Genomic DNA, 17,673 nt, shown 5'->3' on the forward strand with positions numbered 1-17,673 from the left:
ACACTAAGCGAAAATAGCTAGCAAATCGGAATAAATTGCCTTTCTAAGCCAAGAAAGCCAGAGAGCATCTAACTTTGTTTCTCTTAATAAAAACTTGAGTCATTATTTATATTAACTATCTTCTTAAGTCGCTTAAAAGAGCTTAAGTAACATCAAAAGTTTAAAGTATATTTCACTACCCTTCTCTCAGTGCAGCATTGGACAGTCACTGGGTCTCGGCATGACGTCAACAAACTCATTTTCTGGGTCACTCCCCAACTCACAGACAACAATACTTTTATTGACATTTTAGCCAGTCGAATGGATGGCAACCCTACCGACAGAGTTGTTCCACAATCGAAATAATGATTGGTTATATTCCCCCCCTATCACTATCCCTATCCCTATACCCCCCTCTTACTCCAACGATGACAATGTGTGTTTATAAGCGGCATTTATTACTTTATGACAATGACAGGGCAAAGTTGGCTGTCATAAGCCTGGAGGAGGCCGCGAAGGAGGCGTGGCAGACACACGTGTCACAATTTCCAGGACATTTGAGTCAACTACCGAAAGTGGAGCAAAACAAATTGCGTGCGAGTAGCAATCATAAATCTCCTCAACTTGAGGAAATTTAAAATTCATTACAGTTTGACAAGCACACAAACTACAGTTTTACAGTTCTGCAGTTACAGGTAGAGGACAGTGTTGCCGTCTCCTTCTGCTACAAAGTGCTAGCCAGTCCAGGCCCAGGCCTGTCCAAAAGCATGCCATAAATTTTAAGCCATTGCCAGACATTTTTATTAATGACGCAACGCAACGCAGAATTCCAGTCTTATGCAAACAAGTGGCAAGTGGCCAGAGACTCGACTCCCCAAGAGACTTGATTTCCTTAAGCACAGAGAGAGAAAAGAAGTGAGTTCTTTAGGTCTAAGTAAGACTGTAATATAGATATCTATAGACCTCTTTTATGGTGTTTAAGTTTATGTCAAAGATTTTCTCGCCGTGCTTCTCCTTCCTTATAGATTCGCCTCCTCTCGTTTGAATTTGTTGCCTTGTCTGGCGTTAGTCGCCGTCTCAATCTCAATTGCAGTCTCTAGAACCCCAACTTGCATAATTGCAAATGCAGGCAGAGACACAAAAACAACAGTAACACCGTCGAGCGTCGAGGAAATCCACAATAACAACAAAAAGTGGCCATTGCAGTTAGCCGGGCTTACCGTTAACCAAGCCAAGCCAAGCCAAGTCAACGAAATTACTGCAGCAAGTAGCCAGCAAAAAAGGGGGGGCCTTTTCCAGCATTTTCCCATAATCAAAGAGTAACAAAGTTGCCTCTAATGCAATCCAAATTTAAGACTCTTTTGTACAAAAAGCCAGAGAATGGAGAGCAGATGAGGAGATACTGTATCTCGTACTTCTCCTTCTGGGCTTTGTGTTACCATTCATTATAATTATTATTTGCCAGGGCATAAGTTATGGGAACCCAGGGCAGCGGACAGGGTTGCCACATCACTTAATTACACACCAAGACAGTGCGTTTTTCTCTGGCTTAACCCCTTGCCAGGGCCCACACCAAAGTGTAACTCCAAGGGAAGTTCATTAAACTTGTCTCATAAAAAGAAATCATTGTGATGATACATTGATGATCATAGCCAACGAAAGCTGCGTGAGATACAGACATTAACTTGTATCTTATAGATACAAAAATTTGCAAAATATTGTTAAGCTTTTTGTCCAGAAAGTTTGTACTCAAAGTGTTAACAAATCCATAAATCATCTAACAACTTTTTGTATCTCAAAAATGGAATATCAAATCATCTATCACTCACAGGAAACACAGTCATCTCTGCAAATGTTTGTCTTCGCCATGACCTTGTAATGTTTAGCCTATCAATTTATGGCAATATTAAAACTTAATCACTTGACATGTAAATCAAGCGATTTCCCCTCCAGCTCCATTAGCTGGCTGGCTAATTAATCAACATTTGCCTGATTGCTTAATTGACGGCACTAAACTCTGGGAGGTGGGGAGAAAATGAAACTGAGACTAAAGATATTGTTAGACTGAGAGCCTGACTGGAGAGCACAAACAATGGTCCTAATGTGTGGGCAAACATGGCTCAAAACTATAGCTAGATGGTTGGCCCAAAAGTAATTTCCGTTTTGGGCCAGCTCAATGGATATGTCAACGGATGCCAGATTGTCCCAGCAAGAGTTGAGCTCCATTTGAGTTCGAACTTCGAAGGTTTTCCCACACACGCGGCGGATGTCCCACCAAGGGTTATGGCTATAACATCTTCTTGGCCATAGAAACTAGTCACCAGTTATCTGGGGAAATTAAATCGAAAACTTGTCAGCTGTGACAGAAATCGATTCTGTCTTTGGAAAAGTTCTCCCACAGTTTTCAGCGCTAGTGAAAGTAAAGTCTGGTAGAAGGGGTGGGGGAAAACCCTGGCTCTTATGGCTAATTGAGCACTACACCTGTCTCAGGTTAAAGCCGCCAGGTGAACGATTATTCGCTGCCTTTGGTTCCTAAGAGTGAGCTGATAGCCTAAGCTGCTTAAGAGATTTCGTATTTTGTAAGCACAGAGAGAAAGGAGGGTGAAGGTTTTTTAAGAACTTTTTTGGTTTTTTTCTTAATGATTAGCCAAGGAAAAGAGATTTTCCTTTTAATCTAACATCTTACACTTTCACTTTGATTAAATATTTTTGTGTTTCTTTAAAATTTCTCTCTCTGTAAAGTAAAACCTGCCTGGGCCTGACACGACCAGCTTAGCTGCCAACTATTAATCCCTTTCGGGGCCAGGGAACGTGCCACAAAATGCCATAAAATGCCGCGGCCATTACATTTGCCAAATTAAAAATCTGTCCAGAAATTATAAAACCCAAACTCTATAGCCTTATCACTCTCTTTGCTAATCGGCTTTAGTTCATAATTCATGAATGCCAAAAACGCTGAGGCTGCTTCTGTCCTGTTTTTTCATCTGCTGATGGTACTAACCTGCAAAGAAAGAAGAGGGGAAAATTTTGGTTTAGTTTTTTTTGGTTAAAAGAGCGAAAAAAACGCATTTGAAAAAGGCAGCTGAAACGCCCCTTTTAGAGTTCTTCCCCCTTAAAAAAAAGAAAACAAAATGCACTGGCAGAGGTTTTTTATTACGGCGTGGGAATGGTTGAGGGAGAAATTGAGGCTAAAAACGGTCAGCGATTTATGCGAAATGAATCTTTGATGCGCAAACTGCTGGCAGGCACTGTTAAAAGGGAGATAGCTAGATAGCGAAACTGGGTCGCCGCAAGGATTTCTCACTAGCCAGTGATTTGTAATGCAAATGAGGCAAAGTCGGTTGGGTAGGTAACTAGCGGCCAAAGGATAAACATCCTTGTGCAGGCAAGAAGAAGGAAACATGAGGAGGCGTACGCAGAAAGAGACAGGCAGACAGACACTCCATGGGAAACAATTGCTCAGTGAAGAGGAGCAGGTGCAGTCGAGAACCGAGGGAGAAGCCAAAATAATAAGCAGCCAGCTGTGGAGGGTAAACTGCAGATACTGCAGACGAACTCGAGTGGCTGCTTTGCCTCAGCAGAAACCCAAAAACCCAAAAAAAAGGCAGAAGAAAACTACAGGAAAAACACAGCAAAACAAATTGCCAACGGATGTGGGATGCGTGTGCAGGACTCGAAAGTGGAATGAGTTACAGCACAGATACAAAGTGGTTTCTGGAACGGATCTGGTCAGCTAACAGGCTTCAGTTACCTGCAAGCCAGCCAGCCAGCCAGCCAAGGAGCAGCAGAACCGCAACGGAACTCCGTTCAGGAAGTGCAGCTAATGAGGTAGTGGCCAAGCCCACGAACTAGGGAAAATAAACTACAGCCATGATTGCAGTTAAAGAAGAAAGGAAAGGTAAAGCTACACAGCGGGAAATTCCAATTGATTTGAGTTATATGAAGAGGTTTCTTAAATCCCTTTCCCTCACTCACTTCACCCTAACAAACAATCCTCTTAGGATAAGTATCAAATTTGCCATTTGCCACCAAAGGGATGACCTAAGCCAACCCATGACCTAACCCAAGCCAAAAACCATACGAAATCCACTACAACAAATGATGATGGCTATTTGCAAACAGTGCCAAATGTGCGATAAAGAGGGAGTGCCATCGGTTGGTTGGGTTCTCGTTCAAGTAGATAGGGAGAACAGCGTGTTCGTGCTTGGACAACATGCTTCATTAGAAATGTAACATGTGTAGGCACCCAGGGGCACCCCAGCGCTCTGTTCTCCGCATTGCATTTAGAGCATTGCCAAAGGATTACGCAAATGGCACCTCTGTACGCCTCTGTCCCTCCCTCCTTTTCGACCGCATTCAAGCCTGAAATTGTTCGCATGGCGAATGGCTCGTTGCATTTAAATATTAATAAACATGGCGTGCCAAGCTGAGAGCGCCGAATACCGCGCGAGCACAGCTTTTTGCTGGCCATACATACGTGACTTCCATGAGTCAACCGAAAAACCAGAGGAGTCAGCCTCCCTTTTCGACTCCTGACCCTCCCTACCCTCCTTTGTAAGTGCTCTGAACTTTGGCCAAAAAAACGTTGCCGAGTCAGGCAACGAGAAATATTTTGCCAGTGCCTCGTTTTCCCTGGAGCTGCCAAAGGCGCAGCTTTTTTGCCGCAGCCGCTGCCTGCCGCCGCTGCCCATTTACCACTATACGAATACGAACATATATCCCCCTGGGTTATAGCCACCATCCACATCACCCTGCCTCCTACCACCTCCCTTTACCCACCTCCCTTCATTCCATTCACACAGTTCTTGTTTCGCCTCGTTTTGCGGCTTGGCTTGTGGCTTGTTTCCATGTCATAGGCGAGTTGCCTACATATTAAATCATCATAGACCAGAGCCAAGCAAAAACAGCAAAAGGGTTGAGCTATAGGTTGGAGGTTCGTTGGTGGGCAGTCTCTCCATATCAATCCATCCCCCTACCCCTCCTTTACACCCTCTTTGAGGACAGGCGCCGGCTGAAAATTACAATAAGCATATGTCGGAACGCCCAAATGGAAAAAAAGGCAGCGACAACAACCAGAATTAGCCAAGCCAAGGGAGTTAAGACAGCAAAAGACATTCAAGAATGACTACGCAGTTTGAAAGCCACAACATTCAGAGGCTCTTTAGGTTGGCCAATAGCCCTAATAGCTCCTTATTAACTTGAATTTCTGTTTTTACCCTTAAAAACTCTTCAACACCTGGCTAAAACAACCTAAAGACTTCTCTTCTGGAATATCTCCTACAAATTTCCCCTCCCTTTAAGGCCAAACTAATTTTAAGAACTCTCTTAACATTTCCGTTAGGGCACAACCCCGGACTTGGATCTAACCACTTGGCAACCGATCCGGCCTTTGTCTATCCGATATGACATCATGCCAGCAGCTCAGCCAGCGATCTGAGAAACGAGACAAAGACACCGAAGACAGGCCAAAACTGACAAAAATAAAAAGAGCAGAAAACAGAAAACAGAAGACTGACCATTTGAGCTGGCCCAAGGAGCTACGCTTAGCCGCTTAGCCGCTTTTCCCCAGCCACAAATCATCGTCAGCTGCTGGAAATTTATAGGCAGCGACAGCTAAAAACAATTGGCCAGCGAACGATCGAAGTTGACATTTAAATGTTTTATAATAAATGTCATTTGACAGCTGACAGAATGGCCAAGGAAGCAAGGGCTTTCACCTGGTGTTTTTGGTCATGTTAGGATTGGGTTTTCCTCTCTTTTTATTTCCCTGCAATGGCTGCTGTGGTCCAGGGAATTGCGCAATCTGCACAGGAAGCTAAAAATCTTCTCTCTTTTACGACCCAGCCATTTGTTTTATGTTTACAGCCCATTTGACCTTCTGTTCTTATGGCCATGTGTAGTTTCTGGGCTGTAATCCGTCAAGCAAACAGCAAAGATATCACACGTTTTTAAGGCCTTGTTCTGTTTTCGTTTTCTATTTTAACTGCCAAGGCTAATAATCTTGGTAAAATGAAGTGTCACTTAGCTTGCTTATTAGACCCCCTAAAATAATCTGATTTCCGAGGGTGTGTCTCTCCCTTATCTACCTTTTGTGGGCCACAAAAATCAATAACAGAACCTCTATCATATGCAAATAGAGGAGGAACAAAAGCAATTTGGTTTGGCTTATCGCTTATCTAATGTCTGAAATTCTAATATTTATTCACAGAGGATTGGGTTGACGCGGAAAGTTCCCAAGGCTGCTCTCGTCTCTCTCTCTGGGCTAATGCATTGATAATATTATTGGGTTAAATGCATTCAGAGTCATAAATAAATGACTAAAAGTAAATAAATGATAAGCAGGGAAGGGAGTTTGAGTTTTAGATAGTTAACCAGAGCATTTTTCTAGTTTTTAGAACAATTTATGGTTTAGTTTAGTTCCCTTACCTCCTTCTCCTCCTCCTTGACTTTCCCATACATAGCTTATTAATTTGCAAAAACTGTTTGCCGCAGCCCCTTCGACGTGACCAGCCTCACATTCTTGGGAATATATATATATCCAACTATATATACAAACGATCGTAAATAAAATCGTATTGCCCTGTACCTGGCGCTGCTATTCAGTTGTCCCCGCCATAAACATCTCACAGAAATATATACACTTTTTACGAGCCAAACAGAGAAACAAAAAAAAGTCAACCATAAACAATTAACTTAAAATAAAGAATGAGAAGTCTGAAATTGAAGCGTACGACATGGTGTAATGAGGGGACTTACGAAAGGTGAGGTCTTGGATCGCAAACCCAGACGTGACATCAGCATATGGCTCTAAAACCTCCGGGGAAATTCAGGTAGGAGAAGCAATGAAACCTTCGTTTCGAAATTCGTGGAAGGCTGAAATTTCAGAGGAAGGAGGCAACGAGACGAGACCCCCAAAGCGACGCGACGCCTATCATTAAGTGGCAGGCGCCAGGGACAGGAAAGGAAACTGAATTAGTGCCACCTACAGCCTACAGCCTACACCTACGCCCATTCAGCAAGTCCTCCCGCCTCCGCAGGATGTAAATTGACTTGACTTTGATGCAGCCCAAAAAAAAACAAGCCTAAAAAAGACGCAAAAATCCATAGCAAACTCAGCTCAAAGGCAATTTGCGGCAATTAAAGATACATTCGTATCTATGTAGCTGTGCAGGCCTTTCAGGCAGCGTGTGCGAACGCAAAATTGCCCGTCCATTAGCAAAACGTTGATTTTTGTGTTATTTTACTCAATTTACTTGCTATTGACATTTGAACCTGCCTGACTTTGATTCAAATAGACCAAAGAGTGTGGCTCTCTCTATAGAAATAGCAATAGAAAATCACAAAAGACTTTTTGTTAAAATACCCAGAAAAACACAAAGGAATCTGAATCTGAAAGATAGATAGTTTGCCTCTACATAGTATTGGGTTTGGTATTTATGGGTTTCTAGTGGGAAATTTATTGGTTCTTAGGTGAATGACTCAAGCCGCGGCTCTTTTCAGTCTTTTTTTGATAGTTTTTCCGAATGACTCAACTCACGCCTGTATCAATTAGAAGAAACACAAAGTCTAGACTGCCAGGCCGGGCATGAAGGATAACTAAGGTTTCGACTTACAAACGCTATAGAGTTCGATTTCTAAGCCAAGAGGCACTTAGAGAAATAATAGAAAACCAACTATTAGAAGGGAAATAGAAATTAACTTGCTTATTTTTGACTTTTTCTTGAGAATTAATTCATATTTCTACTGTTTTCCCACCTTTTTCCTTTGATTTCTCCTATCTTAACCGCATTTTCTTGCAGTGACTGAAACCTTAGTGCCCCCAAAGGCCATTTGGGTGGGTGGTTTCAAGCTCGATCGGGTGACTCTGCTAGTGTTATTGTGACGGGTCCGCCAAACTGCTGCTCAGGCACACCTTGCACACGAAATTGCCGCAAACAATGACGCCAGCAATGCCTCGTAATTAGCCACGTTTGACTTTTCGTTGAGCAACAATGCAAACTAAAGCAGCAAAAATACATATCTATATCTAATGCCTTTCAAAATGGTAAATGAATAAAAATTGTAAAATTGAAACGAAACCGGTTTTTCACCCTCCCCTCTCCCCTCTAGCCACATGTCCATCAAGAGCTTTGCTAATTGACCTCTGAAAATTGAATCTGCGGTCGGTTTTCCAATCCAATCTCTTGGCCAGTTAACTGAAATTGATTTTGATTTTGTTTTGCTTTGCTTTGGTTTGCTCCTCGCTGCTCCTAATTAAAATGAAAGTTTTGCCGGGCAAAGTGAAATTGTTGATAAAAAAAAAGAAATAATAGAGAGGAAGGCGCGCTGCTTGAATGATTGATTCAGAAACGGAAAATCAGAAAAATAGAAAAATAAAAAAATCCAAGCCAATTGCCATTGCAATTCCAGCAAATTGCAAATGTCATAGAAAGCCAACGAGTGGACAGGCAAATTGAAATAATTGCCAAGCCCCGTCGGAGAGTGCGAAAAATGTCCCAGGGGGCGAATCTGAAAAGTTGATAACCGAAGAAATCTAGCCAAGAACCGAGAATTAGATATAATTTGAAAGTGATTCAAGTTGGTCAAAGAAAGTGTCTTAGAGCAGCAAGAGTTTGAGAAGGTTCTCTAAAGAAACTAAAAAAAATCAATTTTTAATCACCCAAACAGCTAGGTTAGTTTGTCTTGCGGTATAAAATTGTTTACAATAATGCAATTCAAGTCAAATATGCGCCGTTTTGTTCGATGACTCGTTCCCAACGAGATGCCAACTTCATAATGGCCCTCTCATAGAAGCTCGCTTCCCTATTGGCCAAAAACTCGGAGCGTGGCGCATCTTCGACCACCTCTACCACCAGAACGAAAACGTTGATGCCATCGTTGTGCGGTGGAAATGGAAACTGTATCGGGTCCATAAACTGCACAAATTTCATTGTCGGCTTGAGATGCATTTTTGCCTTTATCTTAGTAGTACTGTAAAATATGCCGTATTTTCTCATTATTTTGCTTCATGATTGCGACGCTATAACTAACGAACGACTTAAAAGAAAAGACAATCAATCAAACACGTTTGTTAGCGCGTGAAAAGAGCTTTCCAAAAAGGTATAGTATGACCTGATGCGACGAATAAAACAAGAACTATGCGAACTAACGAAAATACCGCAAGACTTTTTTTGACAACCTAACAAAGACTCAATTTTAATTCTAAAAAACTTCTCCAACCACCTTTTCCCTGAGCTTATTTCTATAATTATAACCTGACTAATGCCAGCCTCAAATCAGCTTCATTGATATATAGTTACTAATTACATATACACATTGTTTGTAATTATTTTCCGATTCGATTCCCCGATCTCAGCTGTTTACAGTTTGGCAGTCACTGGTTAAATTATAATTACATAAGCGGGCTACGTCAACAGCTAGTTGGCCAGCTAAAGCCAAATAAACTTGTTCGCTTAACACGAGAGAACTGTGAAATCAACTACGAGTAAAAATTGTTTGTAAATAAAACTCGTTTAACGCCAAGCGGCTAAAAACGAACAGCCTGAAAAGGCTAAAAGAAACCTGTACTTTGGCTGTGGCATGTAAATTTTTAATGGCACAAGTTTTTCATCAAACACATATCTGCTTTTTAAATGGTGAAGTAATAAAAGAAAAAAACATTAATAACTTGGTTTAGGTAAAGTGTTAGCCTGGGAATTGAGTTGAGATATTGAAGGAGTTATGGCTGCTTTCGTGAGCTTAAAAAGTGGGAATTTAATTAATGTTTTCTGTTAAAAATTGAGTTTCTATCTTTTACTAAAATATTTCTCTAATATTTACTAGCTAAAAAAAACTTGAAACTAGAAACTTGAAACTGATAATGACACATTTTCCCTTCTTTCCCCGGAGGCAGCTCAGCACCTACATAAATCAGTTCATCCAAGTACAGCAAACGTCATGACCATATGCTCAACCAATTCCGATTCCCACTTGCATTTCAACTGCGACGACAGATCCACAGAGAGACCCTCAGAACTCAGAACTCCCAACAAAGTGAGGGGGAGTGGCAGTAAAATGAAGCGACCTGAAGCAAAACACTTGCAGCTGTTCCCGATCCACTCTGCGGTTGCATTCGTGGACTGAGAGCCGTCAGTTGGCAGCTGGTATGAAAGCTTTTTCTGGGTCACCAACGCATTGAATACAAACAGAGAGACAAACATTGCTGCTTCGCCTGCTTATGGCAACTTTTCACTTCTCATTCCCGGCAAAAAAACAAAAACAAAGACAACAAAGCGTGGCAAGAAGACAACAGCCGCAAAATGATTCTCCAGCCATCTCATCTCGGCCAGTTGGTGATAAGCATCTTTTGCTTTGTCCCCACGGCAGGCATCAAATGCAGCCATGGGCCTCCATATCTTGGCTTTGCCATCTAGGCCTGGCGAATGTGGCGTATGCGCAATATGACTTACAAAATGCAGAGCTAAAGGGTAAGGGAAACGAAAAGGAGATACCCTGTTTTATGGAGATGAACTAGTAGAGGGACTAAACTCATATTTGATCTTAATCTTCTTAATTCTTCTTTCCTTACCCGACTTATAGCCTCCCCTAATAGCTGCTCACACAACCCAAAAACCATTAAGAGGTATCAACAGAAATGGCAAGCTTGCCTTGGGGAGCTGTGCCTAGTACGTTGATTATGATATACATAAATCTCCGGCTCATAGAGAGATGCAGGGAATTTGAGAATAAGTGGAGAGTTCAAAGACCGCCAGTTGGCTAATAGATTTCTTAGCAGAGTTCTCGAACGGCCAAAAACGCCGTTGCTTTCAAAATTGAAATTCCTCGGTTAGAGCCAGCTCATGTATGTGTGACCCAAATTGCTTTTCAGACTCTCTCTCTGCCAATGTTGCCAATTAACGAAACAGTTGCAGTTAGCCAAATGTATCTAATCATGACAAATTACATTGTGCAAATAATCGAATCGGGAGACGACGACGAACTTAGTCAGCGCCATGAATTATGTTAATTGATAGTAAAAGTCAAGTCTCTGTTTTCGTTATCAACCTCTGTATCTCCATCTGTATCTGTATCTGTAACTCTGGCTAATTAAAAGCGTTCGCCAAATGCAAAATGTTGCAATTAGTTTGTCAACAAACACAAACAGACGCCACAAGGTTTCCACTTTGGTCTGAGGAATTTCGCTTCGTTTTTTTTTTTTGGAAAATCCAAGCCTACTGGCGTCTGTTGGCTCAGCTGCTGCAATTTGGGGCAACAAAGGGGGCATGTGTGTGTGTGTGTATGCAGTATGTGCTAAATTTGCCAATGTTTAAACAAAACTTAGAGTCGGATAACAGATATGCAAATACTGGCCATAAACGGCAAGACAAGGAATGCGTACATTGAGATAAAAGGCGAGCAAGGGAAGAGCAAGCTTTTGGGTGCTTAAAAAGAGTTCGGATATATGGTTATATATCTATTATCTATTCTCTATGTATCTATGTATGTATCTATGTATCTATCTATGTATCTATTATAACTCATATTATAATGCCCCTTACCTAATCAAAGCACCCATCAATGCCCAAGGCAAATGAGTTAATCAATGAGCTCTGATAAGATAAGCTTGTAAGAGAGATAACAAATTTTGTAATTTACATGTTTGCCAAGAAGTTTACTTCTAAGGTTTAGTAATTATCTAAAAAACAAGTTCATTGCCCTCTAAAAGATTACTTCTTCTTAGATCAAATAAGTTTTCTAATTAACTGCTTTTCTTTTGTCAACCAAACTGAATTTTATTTGATTTTTTTTCAAGGCAATTTTTCAGCCACAAAAACCGCATCCACTAAAATCGATCTGCCTCATCGATAATTTGAGTTCCACTTGCATTTTTCACTCGCTTCTAAAGTCTTGTCAGAATGTCAGGCAATATAAATGGCCTCCAGTCTATAGAATACCATGTGGCCATAAATCCCAGCCAACTAGCCATCTAGCCTGCCTGCCTGCCTCACTGTGCCAAGCTCCACTGTTGGTACTTTTTATACATTTTTGGTTTTTTTCAGAGTTCTCTGTTTGCTTGGTTCTATTTCGAATGGCTGCCTCGTCGTGTTTTATACGTTTTCAATTTGGGTCAATAACATTTGGCAACTTCAGTGCGTCGCCAACGAGAAAGAGCAAGAAAAAAGGCGCCAAGTTCGCCGAACGGAGGCCAAAACGAGCAAGTTAATTGCAATAAATAATAGCAACAATGCCAACTATTTCTCATTAATTACAAAATTGAAATGAGCCCGAGAGTAATTTTCACAAATTTGCCATTAAAAATTTGCTTTTCGTTTGAGCTGAGCCGCTGCTATAGAAACGATTTGGTATTTTGTTTTGTCTGGGAAAACAAAAAAACAAGCGAAAGCGATTAAAATCTTTAGCTGCCTGGCTGCCTATTCATAGACATAAATCGGAATGGAATAGTTTGCATATAGAAAACAAAGTGAAAATCAAAGGGGGGGACATAATAAAAGTATTAACAGAATATTAAGTTGGAATCTCAGGGCTTATTTATGGGCGTTAATAATGAAAAGTGAAACAACTTTTACTTTTTTCTCAATGCTGGGTGGGCTAACAAAAGCCACAAAAAGACTGACAGATTCTTTTGAGTGAAACTTTTTGAGAGAAAAAATTTCATAATTTCGAGGTGTGGGCTATGCATATAATGTATATATCTCTCAACTAGAACCGATTTCGCCATATAACCACTTTATTTGTCAACGACTGTCGCAATTTTGTCAGCTTTCAATTTGTCAAGATATTTTTTGTTTGTTTTTTTAGAAGGTGGAAGCGTGTCTGCTGCGATGGCCCTCAAAAAAAGAGGAAAAATAAGCAGCCAAGCAGCTGCCAAAAAGTGTTTTCTTGTTCAAACACGAAAATTGTTTAATCATTAAAGAAAAGAAACACAAATAATAAGCGACCTTATCTGTGGTTTGAATTTGTATATACAAAAATAAAGGCGAAGACCTCTAAAGTTTTAGCTTATCTTATTAAGAGAAAAGATAAAGAAAAAGATAAAGAAAAAGATAGAGATAAAGATAGAGATACAGATACTAAGAGTGAAGAAATGATATGGCGAAGATAGCCCACTGAAAACTGTGTTAAGGTAGCCCATAAGCTAGTGTCAATGTTTGGCCAAAACTTACACTTCTGTAACCGCAAATACACATTGCCTCCCCTCACCTCCCCCTCAACGCAATTTCATTTTTCATTTATTCAGATATATATATAGATATATATTGTTGCTGCCATCAGCAGCAGGTACAACAACAAGTCAATGTCGTCAACACAACTTTTAACATTACACAATGAGAGAGGCAACAAAAACCAAAACAACAATCGTTGCTGGCTACGTTTTTCATGCTTTTTAATGCCGCATTGTCATCGCATTTGTTGCCATTACTTAGATATATACATACGAGGTGTGTTCAAAAAGTAAGGTGACTCTTCAAATTTCGCGAATTTCAAATTTTTCGATTATCGATTTTTTTGTTTTGTTATATTGGTACACTCTTCCCTAACATCTGTACCAAGTTTCAATGGAACATCCTCTTTTGTTTGGTTGTGAGAGGCGTAAAGTTACAAGTTATTTTCGAGCTCGGCGATTTTTTGCTATCGAAAATATGGATCAAAGGATTTGGATTTTTGGCCAAAAACAACACCACAATAATGCCTCAGCCACCATATTCACCGGATTTGGCCCCATGTGACTTTTTCTTGTTCCCAAAACTGAAGATAATCGAAAAATTTGAAAAATTTGAAATTTGAAAAGTCACCTTACTTTTTGAACACACCTCGTATAACTTCTAAAAGGTTTCGATAATCGAAAAATTTGAAATTCGCGAAATTTGAAGAGTCACCTTACTTTTTGAACACACCTCGTATATGCATATGTACATAGGGGCAGCTATATATATAAAACTTTAGATATGGCATTGTATGTAAAGAGCCAGCAATTGTTGTCCATGTGAATGGGTTAACAAGAGGGGGCCAGAAGACAGGCGTTAAAAAAGGAGAAACACGTGTGAGGTGGCTACCAAATTAATGTGGTAATGGCAATGCTTTAAGGGAAAATGCCAAGGCAGATTATAAACTAAAGTTAGTACTTTCTTAGAGACCTTATATATGTACAAACTCTTACCTATTTATCACACTTTTCAGACCACTTACTCAATTACCTTCAACAGTAAACAGTAAGCAATACATTCTACCTTCCCTAACAAGATCTTTCACTGATATGTAGACCTTTCTTGGAACCTAGCAGCTACTTTCTCTGATACCCTAAGGTTTGTTTACCATTCAATGATCATCTATCAGTTCCAGACTTATCTGGTATATAGGATCTCTGGGACTACCTGCTCACTTATCGGTTTCCTTTCCGCTGCAGAGCACCACTCGTGTGGGTTTTCCTCTGTCTGGAGTTTCCCCTACTCAATGTAGCCGCCTCCTTTGCCTCACTTTTACCGCTTGTGTGGGCATTGTTGTCTGCTTTTAATCAGTCTGAGGCATGGCATAATCATCATCATCATCATCATCATCGTTCTCCTCAACATTGTCAAAGAGAAACATAAATAATATTTCTTTCTTTTTTTCTTTTTTTTTGCAAAATGCAAAATGGATATCCGGTGCTGGTCGTTCCCAGAAGGAAGTGCGCGTTGGCTTTAGCAATTGACTAACTGAACGATTGACTAAATGACGCAGAACCACGGCGAGCCGTGAATCACTAAAGCACAAGAAAAAAGAGGAAAATAAACTGGCAGACAGAAAAGGAGTCTTTTCATTAGCAGTTCTCTGCCCCTCTCCTACCATTTCTGCCCATTAATCGTCGGCCATTATGCAAGACACGCGCCTCCAGCTCAACTGCAATCCATATGCATTACTTCAGTGGGTATATAGCAAGTATATAGCAAGTATATAGAGGTATGGGAGACGCCTGCACTGATCGTTAGTTACATGCTGGCCATTTAAGGGCAGACAGTCTTCGAGTGGCGACAAAAAGCGAAAGCGTTTCCGAGAGACCTTGAGGCGGTTTCTTCAACTCGTTCTTGGTTTCAGTACTCTCCACCCCCTTGTCCTGTCCTGTCCTGTCCTGTATCTTTGAATCTTTAACCGTACATACAGCGAGAGTATCTTGAAGTGCCTACACACAGCAGGAGGTTCTCGGGGTTAGGAGAAAAAGAACGCAACCAATTCAAGTGGTTTCGTCTATTCTGTATTAGCCGGGGGAAACCTTGACATCAAACGCAGCGAGAAATTTCCTTCAGCTGATATTTGGGCATTGAAAGTATCTGGCAGATACACAAAGGGATGGCACATGTGTGTGGAATGCTTACGAAATCGAATGAGGGGGAGAGATACAAAAGTATCTCGGCTAAGCAAGCAGCGAAAGTTTTTGGCTTTTTGTTTTTTTTTTTTTTTTTGTGAGTTTTTCAACCTCATCATCTGTATCATCAGCAGACTGAATGGGGCCTCAGAGATAATTTTTTTGTTTAAAAATATATGTTTGCAGAGAAAATAAAAATGTATTTAATAAGATGATAAATCTGATGTTTTTAAACTTGAAATTTGTATCTTTACTACAAACATTAAGTTCTTTAATGAGAAAGATGAATAAAATTTAAGATAATTTTGGATAAAAAAATGATTTTTTTAACTATATTTGGCTTAGTGTAGAAGATATTCCCCAACAAACAGCCACAAACATCCACAAACATCTACAAACATCCCCAAACAAAGTGAATTAAATGCAGAAAAAACAATCTCAAGACACAGAGCAGTAGAAGGTGGCGATAACAATTTTGGGAATTGGGGAATTCGGATGGAGAACGAGGCTAAAAACCTCAATTGGAGCGTGCGATCTATCTGAGTGTTTGGCGAAAGTTGTGCAAGCCAAAAGTATCTACAAGATACCTAAAGAGAGATAGAGAGAGAGAGATACGGAGAAGTAAAAGTGCGTAGGTAAAAGCTTGAAGCGGAGAATGCGGCTAATGGGCATAATGATGATGAATGCAATCACAATCTCAATCACAATCACAATCAACAACCCAATCATCGTCATCATCATAATGATGACTTCCCTAGGCTTCGGACCAAAAAACCAGAATCCGCTTTCGCTGCAGCGGTGGCGGCTGCGGCTGTTGAGTGATTTATACGAAATGTGTCAACTCTGGCTGTCTTTTGTCCTCCTCCTTCCTCCTTTACTCTATCTCTCCATTTTTTAGTTGATTTTCCAATCGACTAACAAATTGCCACCAAAGATTCTTGACTTTCTAGGTAGTTGTTGGTTGCCGGTTAACAATTTGTAGGCACTGTCTTGCAACATCAAAATTACAAAGCATCATTCAACATGATGTGTTATCAGCGAGGCGTTCGTGGAGTTGCTGCCTCTCTGACTTTATTTAAATTAAGCAACTTAAAAGCACACACACACAGACACACTCGCACTGAGAACAAGTCATGTGTGAAATGCCGCTGAGTAACATTTTTATGGAAATTACAATAAAACGAGCGTTTTTCATGCATTTTTTGTTTATTTTTTGGTATTAAAGGGAGCCATTACAGTGGCAGCTGATAAGCCATCGAGAACGATTCGGCAGGGCAGAGCTCACAATGGTTCCAAAAGCCATTATCGGGGGTATTAAAAGGGGTATTTAAGAGTAAGTTCAGGCAGTCAGTGGCTCAGAAACTGTATGCAAAGATCAGTCAATAATGAAAATCAAACTCTATATCATGTAAAGTTGCTTCTAAATTTAATTTATATTTAAACTAAAATAACTTGAATAAAAACAACTTATAAGCAAAACAACTTTGTAAGTTAATTACTAAGCATTAGTTAGTTAGTTTAATTTATGCAAACACAAATCAAGTCAAGCTTTAAAAATAAACTGGCCATAAGTTATTTTCCATAAAGTTGTATTTAAACAACTAATTAGCCAAGCTACTAAACAGAAGATTGATAAATGCTAATATAAACAGCAAATCTAACAAGAAAATTATCCAAAAATGATTCTAAAACCCCCTTTTCAGCAATCACGCTCAAACTATAAGTTCCAACCAGGCATTTCTGACACCCACACTTCTTCGCAATGACTCTCAAAAAGTGCAACAACGTGTTCATGACTAACCGCAAACAATGCCAAAAAGCGACAAACAACAAATGGGACAGCCGTCGAACAACATCAATTACAAACGCCCAAATTGCATTTAATTAATGGAAATGTATCCCGAACAGAATCGGTATAACGATTATAGAGATATATATATCCGACCCACACATACCTCGCGATTGTTGTTGTTGTTATTATTGTTGATGTGATGGTTGTTGTTGTGTTGCTGCTGCTGCTGCTGATGCGAATTGTTGTTGCTGTTGCTGTGGGGATGATTGTTGTTGGTGTTGCTGCTGTCTGCTACCGCCGATTAGAACCCGATATACGCGATCCGGGTAAATCGCGCCATCTCAATACCCCCATGACTGCCTGACGCACCCAACGTCTTTCACCGCCTTCGCTGTAAAATGCCACTGTTGTTGTTGTTGCTCTAAGGTGTTGCTGCTGCTGCTGCAGTAAGTAGTACTGCTGCTGCTGCTGCTGCTGTTGGTGTTGCCGTTGTAGCTGCTTTTAAGTAACTGGCCTAGTACTGCATTGGTGGCTGTTTAATCTAAGCCTTCTTCTCCGGATT

General features: G+C 40.5%; 1 protein-coding gene across 1 annotated transcript in view; it reads right to left on the bottom strand.

Annotated features, from left to right (window-relative positions):
• LOC108106922 (rap1 GTPase-activating protein 1) overlaps window positions 1–17,313 on the bottom strand; it is a gene marked incomplete at its 5' end in the record, with an annotated part of 32,379 nt that extends 15,066 nt beyond the window's left edge. Inside the window, 1 exon segment of the mRNA XM_041817707.1 lies at window positions 17,275–17,313. Within this exon segment, the coding sequence (XP_041673641.1) occupies window positions 17,275–17,313 (39 nt within the window).
• Between the last annotated feature and the right edge of the window lie 360 nt (window positions 17,314–17,673).

The sequence above is a fragment of the Drosophila eugracilis genome, unplaced genomic scaffold, assembly GCF_018153835.1.
Source record: "Drosophila eugracilis isolate 14026-0451.02 unplaced genomic scaffold, ASM1815383v1 contig_1850, whole genome shotgun sequence".
Classification (NCBI taxonomy): domain Eukaryota; kingdom Metazoa; phylum Arthropoda; class Insecta; order Diptera; family Drosophilidae; genus Drosophila; species Drosophila eugracilis.